This window comes from Quercus lobata, chromosome 11 (assembly GCF_001633185.2).
Source record: "Quercus lobata isolate SW786 chromosome 11, ValleyOak3.0 Primary Assembly, whole genome shotgun sequence".
NCBI lineage: Eukaryota > Viridiplantae > Streptophyta > Magnoliopsida > Fagales > Fagaceae > Quercus > Quercus lobata.
Window position 1 is genome coordinate 14,393,516 of NC_044914.1, and position 19,997 is coordinate 14,413,512.

Sequence of the window (19,997 nt, forward strand, 5' to 3'; positions counted from 1 at the left end):
TTTAACATTTCAACAAAAATTTATCTAAACTTAATCGAAACAAGCGTGCATCAGCCTCACTAAATTAACTAAAGTTTTTAAAGAGAAAAATCTCATCTTTACATGTGATGAGCATATGTTCTTACTACATTAAATTTTAAATGGCTAAACAAGTAAAAGTAGAGTTTTTATTTATTTATTAGTTTAATTAAATATTTGAGGAGATTAGTGTGAATGCTCTTATACACTTTAAAAATAAATGTAAATATATGAAGTTAATCCTAATTGAAAATGTCAGCAATTGAATAATGTTAGAGTGGTGCTATGTTCACAACATTTTCATAATATTTTAACAACAAATCATAGATAATTAGTCGTTATTGGTTCTAATTTGAACTTATCATTGAAATTACTTTTCTACCCTACTAATAACAACATGTAACAACCTACCAGATATGATTTATTGTGAAAATATTATGGACATAATATTTCTCATAATGTTAAAGACACATGTCTTCCTACACATAAACCCAGACTCTACTTAAGTCTCAGCTATTAATTAGTGCATAAATTGACATAACATGCATAAATATAATCTATGTGAAGGTATTAAAATCCAATCACAGTTGACACAAGCAAAGTATTGGAAGAGATGGGAACAGTATTTAATTTTATTTTATTTTTAAGAAATCTTTTTTCCATGACAATGATTTATCACAAAATAAACAAGAACAAAAGGGGAAATATATATATATATATATATATATATATAAAAGAACAAAGAGTTGTCACTATTACCAAAATATCCTTAGAAAACCATAAATAGACAATAGACGTTAGCTTTACTCTTCTGTCTCTCTCTCTTTCTCTCTCTCTCTCTAAGCCTTCAACGGCTTTTTTTCTCTCACTATAAAGGCCCGTAATCGGAACCCTAACTTTCTCGGGTGAGAAAATGACGATCCACCTAGAAAGTTCTCAAATTTGAGCCCCACAAAGCTAGTTTTCCAAAATACATACCAAAAAAATAAAAAAATAAAATAAAAATTTCGAAACTCAGAATTTTTAAAAAATAAAAATAAAAATGACGGAGCTCGATTTCTCAAAGAAAGTCGCCGATAGGTATCTGAAGCGCGAAGTTCTCGGAGAAGGTACCTATGGAGTCGTCTTCAAAGCCATTGATACTAAGGTAGTACTTTCTCTCTCTAGTAATTTTTTTTTTTTGGTTAGGTTTAAGAACTGTCTGTGCTGAAGAATTTTAGTTATTCTCTGTTTGGTTTCTGAGAATTTTTTTTTTTTTTTTGGAAAAATGAAAATTTTGAGTTCTGTAAAGTTTGGTTTGATAGCTGAAAGAAGTTCAAGAAAATGAGATTTGTGAGATTTTGTGGTTTTATGCGGCTTGGATTTTTTTTTTTTATTATTATTATTTTTTTTTTAAGTTTTGAAATTTTAAGTTAGATTGTATTTTGGGTGTGGGGGCACCAAAAAGAAAAAAACCCGGATTGAGAGAAAAAATAATTTATTTGGGGAAAGCTTAATAATCAATTTTGGATATATATATATATATATATATATATGTTCTTCAGGAGCTGAATTGACAATTAGACAGTCAAAAGTGTTTACTTGAAACTTCTAACTTGTTGGGTTGAAGTTAGTTTTGTATTATTTTACGAATTTTCATCTGAACTTATGCATGCAGCCATTGAGTCTTGAACTTGTTTCTATTTGAGCTGGGGCTTATTGACAGTGTTTTACATTAAGTAAGCAATGTGCAATTATAACTTGAATGGTCTCAGCGGTTTTTGGTGTAGGTTGGATCTTAGAGAGAATATGTTAAAAATACATTTGGCTTTGAAGTAGACTTATTATAATGAATAATTTTAACCATCGAGTGTGCAGACAGGACAGACAGTTGCAATTAAAAAGATTCGGCTTGGGAAGCAAAAGGAAGGGGTAAATTTTACGGCGCTTAGAGAAATTAAACTTCTTAAAGAGCTCAAAGATCCAAATATAATTGAGTTAATCGATGCGTTCCCTCACAAGGGTAATTTGCATCTTGTGTTTGAGTTCATGGAGACAGACCTTGAAGCTGTTATCCGTGACCGGAATATATTTCTATCTCCAGCTGACATAAAATCATACCTTCAAATGACACTCAAAGGACTTGCTATTTGCCACAAGAAATGGGTTTTACATAGGTATTCTTTTTGTGCTGACAAGCTTATTTGTAATGTTGTTTACCGCTTGGCAGGATTTGTCTAAGGTGTGTGTCTTCTATTTGACAGGGATATGAAACCAAACAACTTGTTGATAGGATCTAATGGACAGCTCAAACTTGCAGATTTTGGTTTAGCACGAATATTTGGGAGCCCAGATCGCAAGTTTACACACCAGGTTTGCTTCTCAATGTATAATTGCGTGGTGATTTCCTTAATTGTTCAAGCTCTAGTATCATGAGTTTGAGATCATTTGGGATGAATTTGTTACTAGCCCTTCAGGTACTGCCTTTGTTGAAAGAAATCGTATTTGTTGTGGTGCTTAAATAATTGTGAAGTTAGCTGCAGTAGATGACGAACTTTACCTGCTTCTAATATTGAACATTTTTCGTTTGAAAGTTGGCTGTGTTCTTCTTTTGTTCATTTGAGGGATTCAAAGCAAATTTTTGATGTGTTCACAACTTCACATAACAAGAAAGCTGTGATTAATAAAACATTATTAGATTTTTAAATATCCAAGTAACAATAATGCGCTAATACTGATATTATGATTAACTGTTATTACCTTTTTCCCTCTTTTTGTTAAATTACTTTTTTCCTTATTGCTATATTATGGACATTGTGCTGATAGTTGTTTTATTGTATAATCGTTGTTGTGGGTAATATTATTAGTGTTGTTGCATATGCCACTGGTACGATCAAGTTTGTGGGGAGAAAAGAGTTGATTGTTTGGGAAGTGGGAACTACAAGTAGCATGCTCATACATTGCGTGGGTTAACTAAAATTCATAGGTAAAATAAATATAGATTTCATAAATTTCATAAAAATTGCAGAATTAAAAAGTTTTATCTACTTTATGGTGTGATGAAACTCTTTTGGGATCAAATGTCTTATTTGTATAAAATTAAGGGGTAAGGACTGTCCACATGGCATAAGGGGGGAAAAAAGAGGAGGAAATATATAAAGAAAAAAAAGGAGAAGACATCCACTTGATGCAATCATAACATGTCGGACACAACTTTATTATATTGTATATGATTTTGCCATCAGACTAGCTTTCACTAGTTCTCTTATTCAGACATGAGCTTCATTGGTTGTATATTAGGGATGAGTAGAACTATGATCTTGTAAAATTTATTTTGAAACATCTGTTTTACAATGTCTAAATCACCAACCCCCCCCCCCCTCCCCCCTGGTGGGCCCTTGTTTTATAAGTTTTTTACCTGCTATAAAGATGAAAAACTATGTATTTTTGTGATTTACCTCTAATTTTGAAATCTAATGTAATAAATCCATACTCTTATGAATAGGTCTTTGCGCGATGGTATAGAGCACCTGAGCTGTTGTTTGGTACCAAGCAATATGGCTCTGGGGTGGATGTTTGGGCTGCAGCATGCATATTTGCTGAACTTCTCCTGCGTCGACCTTTTCTGCAGGTAAATTGAAATTTTCATGCTTTCTAATTCTAACAAGTTCTTTACCTACCCAAAAAAACTAATTCTAATAAGTTCTGGTGTGTGGTTTTGATTCTTGCAAAATTTTTTGTTGGTTTAGATCTTTTACTTTAGCATCTATGCTGTTAGTATTTTGTGATAATATATGTGTGGCTTGGTTTCATATCTTATAATGTAGTTTGCATTTATGCTGATTTCTTTGTGGCTAGTTTCATATCTTTTGATAGTGTTTGCCATGCATGTACTATCGTTTGAAAGTGGATGATTGAATATCTCTTATTTATCTGTTAAAATATATTTTTGTAAAGGGAATATGAGAAGGTTGTACATCAAATTGTGTTTGGATTGTCAAATATAAGTTTGTTTGTGCTGCTTGCAAGTTGTTTTGAGCTGATTTTTTTTTTTTTTTTTTGGGTGTATTTTGAGCTGATGTTCACATTGAAGGAACTGCTTCCTTATAGTCAATCTCTCTCTAGTATTGGATGAAGATTAGATACTATGTGGTCTTTGTGTTGTCAGAATTGATCACCGTACTAGATTCACTAGTAATTCTTCAATAGGCTTGCATACTGTATGATTCAATGATTGATTTACGCAGTATCCAATGCCATTCTTTTTTTGATTTCTTTTATCTTTTTAATTTTAGATTGTAACTCTTGGAGATCTTCTTGTATCCTATTTGTATCTTGTTTTGTAGTGAATTGATTACATATAAAAGAACTGTATTTTCCTTTCATACTGATGATTGTTACTTCTTTTATTTACAACTTTGCTGGTCAATTTGGCTAAAATTAACATGGGGGGTACAAGCAGTAAAAAGGCATATGATAAACATGAAGTTGTGGAGTATAATTGCTTAGACAGTCAAAGATATGTCTGGCCAACTCCAATTAGTTGATAAAGGATCCACTGCCACAATTAGTTAGGATTTAGGCTAGTAGTGTTGAGTTTTCTGACTATCGTGACTTCCGTTATTATGTTATAAAATATTTTATTCTTCTTTAATTCAAGTGATTACTTTTTATATCTTTCATGGCTTGATCTTGTCCGCTTTTACTCTCTGCATGTGCCATCAATATTTAAAGAAATCCAGGCTTGTATTTCTGATTCTCACATCTGCTTGATTTTTAATGTTTCATAGGGATCAAGTGACATTGATCAATTGGGAAAAATCTTTGCTGCATTTGGGACTCCAACACCTTCTCAGTGGCCTGATATGGTGTACCTTCCTGATTATGTGGAGTATCAATACGTTCCTTCTCCCACTTTACGGTCACTCTTTCCAATGGCTAGTGATGATGCCCTAGATCTGTTATCGAAGATGTTTACTTATGATCCTAAATCTAGAATATCTGTGCAGCAGGCATTAGAGCATCGGTGTGTCACTTTTTCTTTACCATTCAATTGGGAGACCTATGGTTAGTTTTGGTTCTCTGCTCTCATCTATATTTTCCTATTTAGGTACTTTTCATCTGCGCCTCCACCTACAAACCCAGATAAACTCCCTAGACCTGCACCTAAGAGGGAATCTAGGGCCTCAGATTCACATGATGGCCCTACTGTCTTATCACCTCCAAGAAAGTCCAGGCGAGTGATGCCAGAACGTGATGGTTTTGAGGGAAATGCATACCAAGTAGGTAAGGTTGATGATCATGTTGGTGAAATGAGACAGGCAGCTGGTGAAAATACAAGCAGGAATGAACCAGTACCAATGTCAATAGATTTTTCTATCTTTGGAGCAAAACCTCCAAATAGACCTACCATTAACAGGTAAAAAAGCAATAATTATGATGTTATTTCATAATGGTTTTAAACCTTTGTAAGTTACTCAAATGTGCATAATCTGTAGTTATGCTTGAAGATAGACTTTAAACCTTGTATCAATATTCTTGAGATCAAAAATAGTTTGGAGACATTTTAAAGCTGAAATTGAAGAATAACACGACATTTAGTATTATTATTATTGATAAGTTACACACACATCCAGTGGGTCTTGAGCCAACTACTTTACCACCCCCACCTAGCACTTATAAGGGGAGGCAGTACCAGTTTAGCTAGAGCTCATTGGCTAGCATAACATGACATGGTTATTCATTATAAAGCCTTTAGGATATTTCTGGACGCAAAAGTCCTTTTTTTTTCTCCCGTCCCATTTTGTTGGTCCATTTTTCGGATTCCAATTTAAACATTTAACTTTAAGGTCAAAATGTAAATTGAAAAAATTAACCCTTGAAAGTTAAAAATATATTTTCACTAATTTGTTTTTAGAAAATCTCAAAATTTTCCCTTCTAGAGGTAATTTTTTGACAAGGAATAAAATTTTCTCTTATTTTCTTGAAGAATGGGAAATCCATATGACATGTGAAGATACAATCTTTGAAGCTGTAAAAGTGAGTTGCTTGGGTGATTTTTGGATCACTTTTTGATAAGTCTGATTTTGAGGGTCACTTATCTTAGGTGTAGAAAGATCCTGGTATGATCGCTAAACATGCCTTACTCATTTGGGGACAGCCGGCAGGGGTTTTGTTAGTTTTGGTTTAAAAACCTTCTATCAAGTTAATAAGTTATGATAGATTAGTTTGCTATTGTTTGATTAGGTGAGAAATTTTTAATTCTTTGATGGCATACATTAGGTAATACAACTCTTTTCAAGAATATAATTAGTTGTTATGGTATACTGATCAACAAATGCATAATGGATTTATCAAAAATAAAAATTCATAATGGGGAATAAAGGCTGTCTGAATTGCACTGTTTAGGTTATTTTTCTCAATTCTTATTGCAATTAAGCCTGGAAGGTAATGAAGAGTTATATTATTGCTTGCTGATTACAACTTACAAATTAAAACAAATAAATCTAGTACATATTGAACTATGCCTCATATTGGTACAACTATACCTCAAATGCTTGAAGAGCTTTGGACACCCTTGTTAACCAAAAAAAAAAAAAACAAAGAGCCTATACCTTAGATTGGTTGAGCTTATTAAAGGTCATCAAAAAAGTAGGAATGTTTCCATAGGTGAGGGGCTAGCTTCTAAATACGTGCATGTTAAAATTTCCAAATTGGTTGTAGCATACAAATTATGGATTGGGAAAAGTTATTAAGCCAGATTTGATTTTAATTTCCTCATTTGGCCAAATGTTGCAAAATTTACTCCATTCTTTATCCAAGCCCATTAAAAAATCAATAACAATTTTTTTTTTTTAATTCTTTAAATATATTGCTTATTTTATCCTAATATAAGGCACCCTCATTTGGACAGTTACATAAATAGTGCAGACTGTGGTGTCTGGCACTCTTTAGTTACACACATACACGCATATGTTTGTTTAAGACTATGGTGTGCATCACCTTTCTTTCTTCCCTGTTCAAGTTCTGTCTATGGGCTGGGTGGCATGAAATGATCTATGTGGCTGATCCAGTTGGTTGGCATTAAAAGCTTGGTTGAGACTGTTGAGTTCAGAGTTCTTTACTCTTCTCGTCCACCCTCCTACCCCATCCCCCCCCACCCCTTTTTTCTCTTGCCTGAGTATATTCTTCTTCATTTATTAACTTCCTTATTTGGCCATCATGGGAGATAGGCTAGATATCAAGGATAATTTGTCCAATCTTGTGCATGGGAATTTGAGAGATGTGACTTAGTCAGAAACACAAGCATAATTTCTACTTGGTTTTTAGTTTTTGAATTAATGGCGAAATATTTTAAACCTGCCATAATTTTTGAAGTTGTATTTAGATTTAAGGTAGTGTTTGGTTGGGGTGATAAGTAGGAGGATGGAAAAAACGAGAAAGAAAAGTGGGGAGAAAAAATCATTTTTGTTGTTTGGTTGAGAGTGGAAAAGGGAGTGTAAAACTGGTGGTCTGAGGTATTTTCCACCTTGGCTCACAAAAAAATTTTCTCCCTAAACCGGGGAGAAAAATGGGAGAAAAATGTGCATCAAGCTAAAGTAATTTTTACCCTTGCTACAGCTACCTGCTCACCCTTTTTTTGTCTTATTCAAACTTTGGTTTTAGTATTTTTTTTTTTTCCTTGCATTTCCTATTTAACATTTTTTTTTGTCCTATCCAACATTCATCTGCTACATCATTTTTCCCCCTACTTTTATTTTTTAAAATTATTTTATTATTTAATAGTTATTCTAAAATCTGACTTTTAAAAAAAAATATTTAACTAATTTTGTTAGCCACATTATTTTTTATTTATAAAAATGAATTGATAGAGAAAGAAGTTAAATTAAGGTAATAATTTTGATGTGTCATTTTTATAATGTGTCAAATTACTTCTTATATACCATGTAATAGGGACATAAGAGTACATTTTTACAAACTTCCTTTTTCATTTTCTCATTTATCTTCTCAACCAAACAAAGGATTTATATTAGTTTTCTATCCTTTCATTTTTTTCATCCTCCCAACCAAACACACATGATGAAAAATGAAATATTTTCTAACCTCTCACTTTTTTATCCTCTTACCATTCTCCATCTCTCCACTTTTTCATCTTCTCAACCAAACAGAGCCTTAACACGCATTTGGGTGGGTTTTTTTTTTTTTTTTTTTTTTTTTGGGGGGGGGGGGGGGTTAGAACTATTTGGTATTATTTATTTATTTTTTTATTGTTTAAATAAAAGCTAACCATTATCATGGTGATTTAGCATTATAGAAGTAGCAAAGATACTGGTGAGGTTGGTTCCAAGTTGGATAATGCCTTTTATGGCATATGCTGTCTTGACATGTAAGCCAATGAGCATTAGCTAAAATTGCACCTACTTTTCCATAGAATATGTGGAGGATGAGTTTGTGGGTTTGAAACAACCCACTGTGTGCGTGTAACTTACTAATAAAAAAATTACCTTAAACACAAAAGCTACCTGTAATGGGGTTTTGAACAGTATCAAAAGACCAAACCTATCATTATCCATTTAAGACGAACTGTAACTGACCTGGTTGCTTTGGAATTTAAACTCATATTAGTTACGTAATAAATTAAGGTCTCATACTCATTGTGAAATTTTCTACCTGAAAGTAGAAAAGATATACATTACAACTACATAACAAACCAAAATTAACAAATTTAAAAAATTTACAATAAAAGGCTAGATTAATGTAAAATGTGTAAATATTGGCTTAAGATTATAAAAAAAAATTACACACACACACAAGATAATTACCAAAATTTCAAATTTATAAGTAAAGTCTAGATTAATGGAAAAAGTTTAAATAATTTTTAGACTAGAATCTTAATATTAAGATTTTTTTTTCCTCCGAAAATTTACCTACATATTATGTCCATATTATCTGGATTATAAACTTGGAACTGAAGAATAAAAGTGGATTCAACTTCGGTGATTTGAATCTGACAATAAAACTTTTGCAAACCCAGATTCTGCACAAGAATAGGAGTCTTTGGAATGAATATCCCTGATTGAGATGAAGTTGGTTGGATAGGTAGAAAAAAATCTTTACCCTATTTAGAGATCTGATTTAAAAATGTTAATTTCTTGAAAACGTGCAATTTTAGTGTTTTTGTTTTATTTTCTTTCTTTGATTCCCAAGAAGAATAATGCTTTGAATATCAAAGATTTTCGGCCTATCAACTTAGTGGGCAGTGTGTATAAGCTATTGTCTAAAATTTTGGCTAACAGATTGAGGTTGGTGTTGGATAAACTCATTTTGGAGTCACAAAATTCTTTTGTTGGTGGCAGGCAGATTTTGGACTCGGTGCTTATTGCTAACAAATGTTTAGACAGTAGACTGAAGTGTCGTACTCTAGGGGTGGTGTGTAAGTTAGACATCAAGAAAGCTTATGATCATGTGAATTGGGACTCCATGTTTTATCTGTTGGATAGGATGGGTTTTGGGGTTAGATGGAGGAGTTGGCTGAAGACTTGTGTCACTACCGTTCGATTCTCAATTTTGGTTAATGGATCTTCTACTGGTTTCTTTGGTAGCTCTAGAGGTCTAAGACAAGGTGACCCATTGTCTCCCCTCCTCTTTCTTTTGATCATGGAGGTTTTAAGTCGTATCCTGAAAAAAACCGAGGAAGGTGGTCTCATTCAGGGTTTTCATGTGGGTCCTAATAATCATACTGGTATCTATTTCTCACCTATTATTTGCTGATGATACTATTCTTTTTTGCGACGCTTCTAGAGAGCAGATCTTTTCCATTAGGCTGGTTTTGACCTGTTTTCAAGTTTTTACTGGTTTGAAGGTGAATGTGGGGAAAAGTGAGATTGTCCCTATTGGGGAGGTGAGCAATATCCAGTCATTGGCTAATATTCTTCAGTGCAGGGTGGGCAGTTTGCCTATGATTTACATGGGTATGCCACTGGGTTCTTTGTATAAAACAGCCGCTATTTGGAATCCGATTCTTGAGAGGTTGGAAAAGAAGCTTTCAGGTTGGAAGCGGCTTTACTTGTCAAAGGGTTTTAGACTCACTTTGTTGAAAAGTAACCTTTCAAGCCTTCCGACTTATTACCTTTCCCTTTTTACTATCCCTAAAGCTGTGGCAACTAGATTGGAATGTATTCAGAGGAATTTTCTGTGTGGTTCTTCGGTTGAGTGTTTCAAATATCCATTGGTGGCTTGGGAAAAGGTTTGTTTACCGCGCGAGTTGGGTGGTTTGGGAATTCGGAATTTGGCGTTTTTTAATCAGGCCCTATTAGGGAAATGGCTTTGGAGGTATGGCCATGAAATCACTCATCTATGGCGGAGGGTCATAGCCATGAAATATGGGGAGGGGAAAGGGGGTTGGTGCTCTAGAGTTTGCAGAAGGGCTCATGGTTGTGGTTTATGGCGGAGTATTAGTGAAGGGTGGGAAAGTTTTGCTAAGCATTTGTCTTTTGTAGTAGGGGATGGTTCTCGTATTCTTTTTTGGCATGACAAATGGACTAAGGATGTCCCTCTCAAAATTCTTTTATCCCCAGTTATTTTTGTATTCTGCCAATAAAGAAGCTTATGTTTCTGAAGTGTTAAGCCCTTCAGTGGGTGATAACGACAGAGTGTGGAGTTTAAGCTTTTTTAGGGATTTCAATGATTGGGAGTTAGCGGCTTCTTATTCCCTACTTCATTTCATCCAAACCTAGATTCCTAGGGGTGATGGGGGTGACAGGCTTCGTTGGGGTCTTAATGGAAGTGGGAAGTTTGACATTCGGTCTTTTTATCATAAGATTCGAAATGCAGCTCCTTCCACTTTCCCTTGGGAAGGGCATTTGGAAAGTCAAGGTTCCTAAAAGGGTGGCATTTTTTATGTGGATAGCAGCTCATGGTCAGATTCTAACCTTGGATAACCTTATGCTTCGTGATCGTCCTTTGGCGAATCGTTGTTGTATGTGCTGTTGTAATGAGGAATTTGTGGATCACCTGTTACTTTTTTGTCCGATAGCTCATTCTTTGTGGACTTATATGCTTCGGTTATTTGGGATCGATTGGGTCATGCCAGGTTCAGTAGCGGACTTATTATTTTGTTGGTACCATTGGCTTGGGAAGCATAGCTCCGATATTTAGAATTTGGTTCCAGGATGTCTAATGTGGACTATTTGGACTAAACAGAATCGGCGTTCTTTTGAGGATAAGGGGAAACTGTGGTTCAGTTATTAGATTTGTGCCAACGGACCCTCTTTGATTGGTCTCGGTGTTGGGGTTTTTCGGATTGTTTTACCCTTATGGAATTCCTTTCGTCTATTAGTTTTTCTTAGTGGCTGCTTGTGTCTTTTTGTTCACTACCGTGAACCTTTTGTATTTTCATGCTTTTCCCTTATTAATAATATTTTCTTCTTACTTATCAAAAAAAAAAAATTAATAGGTATGAACCCTCAATAGCTGCTATTATCTGGGTGCTTATTGATATAATACAATATCTTTACTGGAATCCCTCTCCATCTTTTACCTGATGCCAAAATTGGAAAATCTGGAATATGTTTTTTAATTAAACAAACAAGTGGAATATGGCTTCAGAATCACCTTTTTCATGAAGTTGGAACATGCAGAATGTGTCTTATGTTTGTTATGTATAGCAAACCTTGTACTTAAATGGTTGTGTTATTCTTGATTCTTTCTTTTGCTTCTTCTGCAGTGCTGACAGGACACATTTGAAAAGGAAATTAGATCTTGAATTCCAACACCCTGAGTAAGAACATTTTATATCAAGTATGCTCAAATCCTGATTTGGTCATTGTCTACTTATTGATGGGCTAGCATTTATGAGGTATGTGGTTAATCTTTGAAGGATGTTTTATTAGCTGACTAGTCAGCATCTCATTTTCTTTATCTGCATGCATGCCTTCTATTGGCTGATTTCTGCTTGAAGATTATAAGAAGGAAGCATCCATTTTTGTAGGATTGAAGTTTTGGTGGTCAAAAATAACTGTTGAAGGAGAAAAAGGAGATGGCATGAAATAGTGGCTTCCTTGACACTTTTAAAGGGAATTTGTACTATAGTTCATGGAAGACCAAAATTTTGGAGGAAATATATTTTTTTATAAATATCTTATTTTACTATAGTTGATGCTTGAGAATGGTAGAATTATGGTTTGAGGCAATTCAGAAAAAAAAAAAAAAAAAACATTAATTTGAGTGTACTTTGTATTTCACTAGACGAGGAAAGTGTGATAACCAAGTTTACAGTTAATTGTTTCATGAATAAGTTCTGTGAGAACCTCTAGAAATATTTTCCATGGCAAGGTGGAATCTTCTACGTATTTTTCATTTTTTGGTTGAAGAATGTGAGTTTCTGTATGTTCTAGCACTCACTGCAGGTTTCGTATCTAGTTTTTCTTTTCTGAAGGGATAATTTTCCAAATTATTTTATGATTTTATGTACCATTTATTTGTTTTTAAGATGAATGGATGACTCTGGCTTAGAGAACTGTTGGGGAAACTGGTTTTCTGGAACCCGGTGTTGTTTGTCAAAGAGAACTGTCTGGGAAATTGGTTCTCTGGATGCAGTGTTTAGGCAATGTGATTGTGATCTGTCCACGTGCAGGAGCCAGTTGTCCATTTTTATGTTTCTGTTAATTCAGTATAAATAAATGTACTTTGGTGAGTTCTAAGAGACCTCTTTCCTGTCGTGAAACGTGAAGGAAACTGTAATTTTTATTTATTTTTTTTGGTTAGTGAAAAAGGAAAGTTGCCACTGTAAGGCCTTGTTTGGTTTAAAAAAATGGTCACTCATCACTCAGTTTTCATCACTCATCACTCATCACTTAAAACACCCCACCTGTTTGGCACCATCACTCATTTGTCATCACTTAATATTTTTCAATTATTTGTGGGCCCCATAGTTGTACCTTGTGTAGCTTTTACTTTTTTTTTTTTTTTCCTTCAACCCCAGTAGCTAAATTCACCAACCCAATGAGAAAAAAAAAATAATTAAAAAAAAAAACTAAACTCACTGAACCAGAAAAAAAAAAAAAAAAAAAAAAAAAAAAAAAAAAAAAAAAAAAAAAAAAAAAAAAAAAAAAAAAAAAAAAAAAAGAGGATGAACTGAGGACCGAACAGTGAAAAAAGAAAAAAGAGAAAGAGACGAAGAACTGAAGAAAGAATCAGTGAAGAGAAAAAAAAAAAAAAAGATGAACTGAAGACCGAATAGTGAAAAAAAAAAAAAAAAAAGAGAGACGAAGAACTGAAGAAAGAATCAGTGAAGAGAAAAAAAAAAAAAAGGATGAACTGAAAAAAAAAAAAAAAAAAAAAAGAGAGAGACCGAATAGTGAAAAAAAAAAAAAAGAGAGAGACGAACCAGTGAAAAAAGAGAGAGGCTGAATAGTGAAAAAAAAAAAAAGAGTCAAAGGTCAAAAGTTGCAGCTGTGGGTCCCTTCATGTGTGTATAATTACAAAAATGCCATTGAGTTATGAGTTATGAGAATTGAAAACAGCTAAAATATGTTTTCAGTTTCCATAACTCATAACTCAAAAATCAGAGAATTGAGTGATGGAAACTGAGTCACGGATCATGAGTGATGGTGTCCAAACAAAAAAATTTCTATGGATCCCACAAATTTTGGATGATGAGTGATGAAAACAAAATCATATCACTCAAAACTCACTCATCCAAACAACACCTAAGTCTCCCACTTTTTGGTTCTTGTTTCCTATCTCTGTTTCATTTTCCCCCTTCTATATTCGTTTTAATATCTGCTTTTGTAAGATTAGGTGCTCATTAGACTTTTGTAGGCGTTCAAGTAATTTGTGTCATTATTGAGTTTTTTCCCCCCTTTTTCTTTTGATTTTTTTTCCCTCATAAAAAGTAGGGGAGGGGATTCAAACCTAGGTTCTTCCGGGAGATTAGGCAATGCCACTAAACTACAAGACTCTTGAGAATGATATTTATTGGGCTTTGAGCAAAGAATGGCTAAAAACTTAATGTTAAGGCCTCTAGAATAAGAAACGAGTGCCTAAAACTTCATATCCAGACTCTTATGCAGGAATTTTTTGGTGGTGATATGAGACTGAAAAATGCACCAGGCTAACATGAAGGTCTGCCCTAAATAATAAGGCTCAGAACCAAACTTTGGATCCCTGGCAATGTTTTTGATTATAGTTAAGGAAATAGAAAGGGGGTAGTCAGTTACTAATACAGGCATGCACTTCCCATCCATTTAATTGATACACGGCCTTCCAGTTCAACAATAAGCTGAAAGTTGGAAAGAAATGAAAGTTTCAGAGTTGGATTCAGAAGAAGACCAATCAAGCTTGAGTATGCTTACAGAAAAGGAAAGTATAATTTAACTTGTCTATAATCAATCCCTTCTGAAGAAGTGGAATTCTTAGCTTTTAATATGGTTTGTACTTTGCCATTCACCTCTCTTAAAATATTGGCACAGGTGCTTTATATTCCATGTTTCAAACATATCAGCTAATGGCTTGTGAAGATTTTTAGTTGGGACTTGGGAGATATGGTTTTGGTTAGATAGTTTAGTGTAATAACCCAATTTGGAAAAAGACCAACATAATAAATATTGGCAATTATCATTTGCTCGTTATCTCCTCGTGGTCCTATCTACATGCCACAAATTCAATGTTTCCAATTTTCCATAGAAACTTAAGTGGCTTTCCTAGATAGTTTGGGCCTTACTTTATACTATGTGAGTTTCGTCCCAAGAAAAAGAGAGAAGATTTCAACCAGTGGCCTCCTCCTATAAGTGAGATTCTTCGTGTAACTCAACTTATTGCAATTGAAAATGTAATGAGCTGTCATGGGTTTGCTAGCATTCCAATGCTATTTGCAAGGCTACTCAAGTAACCCAATATCTTCCCCAAGAAAAAATGCACAAGGATTTGGTCCATGAAATTGGACATTTTGTGGGTATAATAAGTGTGACAATAGATCCATAAAGCACAAAAATGTATTATCAATAATGAGGAGCGCTAATGAAGATCCTTGTAAATAAATATACCGACCCACAATTATTTAAATATTTTTTGGTTGAATATGACTCAGATGTCAATTGGATTTCCACAAACATGAATATAGAAGAATAGTATGCAAATCTAATATCATGTAAGGAATTTTTTTTTTTTTTTTTAAATAACAAAATGATAGAAATGCCGAGCCAATGTTGTCAATGAGACTAACATTTTAGGTAGGCTGCAAAAAATATATAAATATTTTTCATCAAACCATCACTTTTATTTTATATCTTTTGAATAATTCAATTGTTACAATGAAAAATGGGATACTTGAACCCTAACATCTTTATTGGAAAAATCAGGATGATATGTAAACTTTTTACCACCTTTATATTTATATTTCCCAATCATGTTGCTTGACGTTGTCATTATGTTTTATTTGATATAAGTAGAATCCATCATCTTGTGCCATCCAAATACAGTGGTCTCCACCATAGTCCAAGCGATGATCAAGCACTCATGTATGACCATTAATATCTTATGACAAGCACCATGAATGGTCATCACCATAGATTTTTTTTTTTTTTTTTTTATCCAAAACGGAAATATTCTTTTTATTTTGCAAATGGAATGTTTTTATTTGATGTTAGCGAGCACCTGTTTTCTTTTCTTTTTTTTTCTTTTTTCTTTTTAATTTATTAACACAATAAGATTTGGAACCCATAACGTCACTTACTCACTTTTCATAATGCCTACTTTTTATCACTATGTCAATATATCAATAAGTTTCTTTTTTATGTAAATAGATTTGAACCCAAACTCTTTTTTCAAGAACAAAAGACTTCATTAGTTGAGTAGACAAGAATTCATTGTTAATGGAAACTTGATTGAGCTTAACAAGAGCTTATTTTGCATCAAATGATGTTTATTTACTTCCAAAAAAAAAAATGAATATGTTTATTTTAATCAAAAATATTTCATTATTTAGCAAGGAAGGAAAGCTCTTTGAGGAGTTTCAGGTTTGGTTTGAAGAAGTACTGAATGATGTTGTTTCAATTGTAATTTGTGACATTTCTTAGTTTCTCTACAATAAAATTGGAGAATACTTTTTTCATAACAAATCTTAGATAACAGGTTGTTACTAATAGGTAAGAAAGAAATTTCAGTAATGCATTCAGATTAAAACTAGTAATAATTTATCACTTAGAATTTATTATGAACTGTAGTATTTCTCATAAAATTGTGTCATTTTTCATTGAAAAAAAAAATTGTATGCCATTTTTTCTTACCAAAACATGTAATTTTTTTAATGAAAAAACAAAGTCTCATAAGAGACTTCTCACTCATATTTTATGGCCTTTTTTGTGTGTGTACGTTTTGCTATCTTTACAAATAATAGGCGGAGATTGAATATCAGATCTCTTATACAATTATCAGAGACTTTATCAATTAAGTTAATTGTAACTTACATGCCATTTGGAACTTGAGTCTCTCTTAAAGTGGTAACTCAAGGCTTGTTTGGTAATGGTTTTTAAACAACAGTTTTCAATGTTTAAATAATAATAACACTTCTAACACCTATTTTTATAACACTCAAACACGTATTTCTACAACACTGAAAACTGAACAACAATACTTAAACACTACTACCAAACGGGCCCTAATTCTCTGAAACTCGAGTTTTACCTATGAGAAAAACATGAAATTATATCATATTATATTATATCATATTATTATATTATATTATATATAATAAAAGTTGCGCTTAAACGCCATGGTTGCGCCATGTGTCTTCACTAAATTGCAGAAATTTTAATAGATTTTTGAAATATAAATATAATTTTTTTTTTGTTCTTATCTTTTTTTCCTATAATTTCTAATTTGATAAAAATTTTAATTTGAAATCACTTCTTTAGATAAAGTTTGATAGACACAAAAGCTTAATAATTTAATATCAACTTAACTTCTTCTCACCCATAAAGAAAACAAAAATTATTCTTAAGCTTCACACTTTCATAAATTTTTATAGATATATATATATATAAATATATATATATATATATATATATTTTGTTCTTATCTTCTTAAATTGCATGATTTTTTTCTTTTTAGATTTTAAAAAATAGATATATATATTTTTTTTTGTTCTTATCTTCTTCTCCTATAATTCTATTTTTAAAAATAAAATTTCAGCTTCACACTTTCATAAATTTTTACTACACAAAAAAATTGAAGAATTTTGTTTAGATTTTAAAAACTGCAACATTTTGGATAAAGTAGAAGTTTAGTTGTTGTTATCGACTTAAACTCCAATACTTGATCAATTTTTAGGATGTACACAAAATCTTAATCAATCATTGATGTTTATCAATTTTATTTAAACCACCATACCGACAACATTCATAAAAGAACAAACTCATCAATAAGAATTTCAAAAGATTACCTTCTTATGGTTTAATCATTGAGTAAAACTAAGCTCTCCATGAGATTAGTTGTGTAGTGCTCCAATAAAATATTTTCAATTCCAAGATCTTCAATTCTAAGATTGTTCTCATTTAAACTCTCGAGGTCAAATAAAAAGAATCGATCAGAAGAAAATGGCCTGATACTTGAAATCATAAGTTTATCATTACCCATGCAGCCAAAGATGCTCTTAAAATTCACCAACGGTACAACTTTTTGAGTCCAAGATTCAGCAACACCATAATCCCCCCCCCTTTTTTTTCTTTTTTATTTTTGTAATCTGAAACCTTGCTTCTTCTTCTTCTTCTTTTTTTTCTTTTTTTCTTTTGATCCACGCTTTGCTTTTACATGTAGGCTTTGGTTCACATGGCTTGCTCTATATACGGTTCACGTAGCTTACTCTCATAGATCTCAACAGAATTTGGTTGGAGTAAATGCAAAGCAAAAGCAATGCACATATTAGAAGTTAGAACTAGAAATGCTCTTGAAAAGAAGGTAAATATTTGTATGAGAAAATTTCATCATTATTGATCCTTCAAAGTATTTGCAGGTGCAAATACAACTGGAAGGATGATATAACGATGACATAACAAAAATTCGGGAACGGCTCCTCCAGTTTGGAAGTCTCCCATTTTCTCCCGTTTTAAAACTGATGAGCGACACGTGGCAAAGACACAATCCAAGGGTTACAAAGAGAGCACGTCAAATACAACTTTTGTCTCTCATAATCTCCTAACTCCTAAGAAGTCTGACCCTTCTTTATCTCTCCCCAACAAGCCTCTCTCTTCCTCCCATCACCATCGCCACATGAGCATCAGAAGCACCGAAATTAAAGCTTGCTGGAGAAGAAGGGGCAAAACAGGGCAATGGACTAGGAATTAAAAAGAGCAAAATATCTTAGCAGATTTATGGGAAGCAAAGCAAGCTATACCGTGCAAGGAAGGTAGGTGTGCAGTTTACCATTGTTGGCCTTAACTCAACCTTCTCTTGGACGGAAGCCAATGGGGTTTCGGCTAAGTACACCACTCAAGTCCTTGTCCAACATGCCAAGAATGATATAATTCCCCAAGCACAGACTCGCATCTTGTCCCTTTTTTTTTTTTCTATATTAAAAAAAGAAAAAAGTCTTCTCTCTAATCAAACTGTATTTCTCATTTCCTTTTAGGTTGTGGAAATTTTTGATTTTGTAAAATCTTTTGAATCGTTTTTCAATTAGATGTTAATGTTATGACCGGTTTTTTGGTAACATTGCTAGTGGGTATATTTGCATTAAAAAGATCTTTTGTACCATTGATGCTTTGAAACCCAAGCTGTATTATTTTTAGCCTAACACCGTGACAGCCTGAGAAGGTGTCCAACCATCTCCACCACCCCATAAAATGTTCTCACCATAAGATCCTTTAGAGTTTAGAGTGCTTCAAAGCACAGTTGGATCACCTTTGGTTAGTTTACCATTGTGCATAGCGTGCAAGTTTTGCATCCCACACCAATGGTTGGAGTCCAAGTGCTAAACGAGCTGCATTATGAGGATCCAAAAGTATGGGGCTTGTTTTGCCCTGTTTTCTCCAGCAAGCTTTAATTTCGGTGCTTTTGATGCTCATATGGCGGTGGTGATGGAGAAGAAGAAGAGAGGCAGAGAAGAAGAGTGAGGCTTGTTGGGGAGAGAGAGAGAGGGTCAAACTTCCTAGGAAAGACAAAAGTTGTATTTCACGTGCTCTATTTGTAACCCTTGGATTGTGTCCTTGCCACGTGTCGCTCATCGGTTTTAAAACGGGAGAAAATGGGAGACTTCCAAACTGGAGGTGAGCCGTTCCCCAAAAATTCAGTAAGTACTAAACAATTGTGGTGGATTTGGTGGTATCTTTTAGAATGTATCTCATTATATACAGGGACGGAGGGAGACTTGGACAAGGGGGGAGGGGGGGAATGGCCCCCCTAATTTTTATTTATTTTTAATATTAATATATATAGGTACTAATTTTAGCAATTTTGTTCTATAAAATTGCATTTTGCCCCCCTTTATAATATCATTGATTCTTTTAAGAGTACTACTATAGTTACAAACTTTTTTACAATATTTTTACAATATATTTACAAATTGTTGAGGAAGTAAATTCTTATTAGTTTACATCTGGGTCCATCACTTACATCACATTTTTACTTACTAATAACCACTCACCACATTAACAATTTGTAAAAAAATTTGCAACTTTAGCATTTTCCTCCTTTTAAAGGCTAGATCTAAGATCTAAAACAAAATAAACAAGTCAAAAAATTACCCAACAACAAAAATTACCAATAATATTGCTAAAAACAATTAAGTTCAATTAACCAATTTTACCAAAAACAAACAACCTGGCCCTTTAACAAATTTTAAACCAAATAATTTTGTTCATACCTAGACGCACACAAAAAAAACATAAATAAAAAAAATAAAAAACTATTAGTTGTTAAGCAACAGAGCTAGAGGCTAGAGTCGCTGCACGTAACCAACAGTAAAGCCGCCCCCTCTAACTTCAAGTCCTGGCTCCATTCCTGGT

At 33.3% G+C, this 19,997-nt stretch overlaps 1 protein-coding gene across 1 annotated transcript; it reads left to right on the top strand.

Annotated features, from left to right (window-relative positions):
* The first annotated feature begins 852 nt into the window (after nucleotides 1–852).
* On the top strand, nucleotides 853–12,392 carry LOC115968771 (cyclin-dependent kinase D-3-like). The gene is made up of 8 exons (XM_031088269.1): nucleotides 853–1,165; nucleotides 1,876–2,174; nucleotides 2,262–2,370; nucleotides 3,503–3,628; nucleotides 4,788–5,023; nucleotides 5,108–5,416; nucleotides 11,723–11,854; nucleotides 11,987–12,392. The coding sequence occupies exons 1-7, from the start codon at nucleotides 1,061–1,063 to the stop codon at nucleotides 11,778–11,780; spliced, it is 1,242 nt and encodes a 413-aa protein (XP_030944129.1). The 5' UTR covers nucleotides 853–1,060; the 3' UTR covers nucleotides 11,781–11,854; nucleotides 11,987–12,392.
* The last annotated feature ends 7,605 nt before the right edge of the window (nucleotides 12,393–19,997 follow it).

Bases quoted from the DNA above. Each gene is read 5' to 3' on its own strand.
- LOC115968771 (XM_031088269.1), top strand. From the start codon at position 1,061: ATGACGGAGCTCGATTTCTCAAAGAAAGTCGCCGATAGGTATCTGAAG. The intron at 1,166-1,875 runs GTAGTACTTTCT...TCGAGTGTGCAG, and splicing joins TCAAAGCCATTGATACTAAG to ACAGGACAGACAGTTGCAAT. The intron at 5,024-5,107 runs GTGTGTCACTTT...TTTCCTATTTAG, and splicing joins CAGCAGGCATTAGAGCATCG to GTACTTTTCATCTGCGCCTC.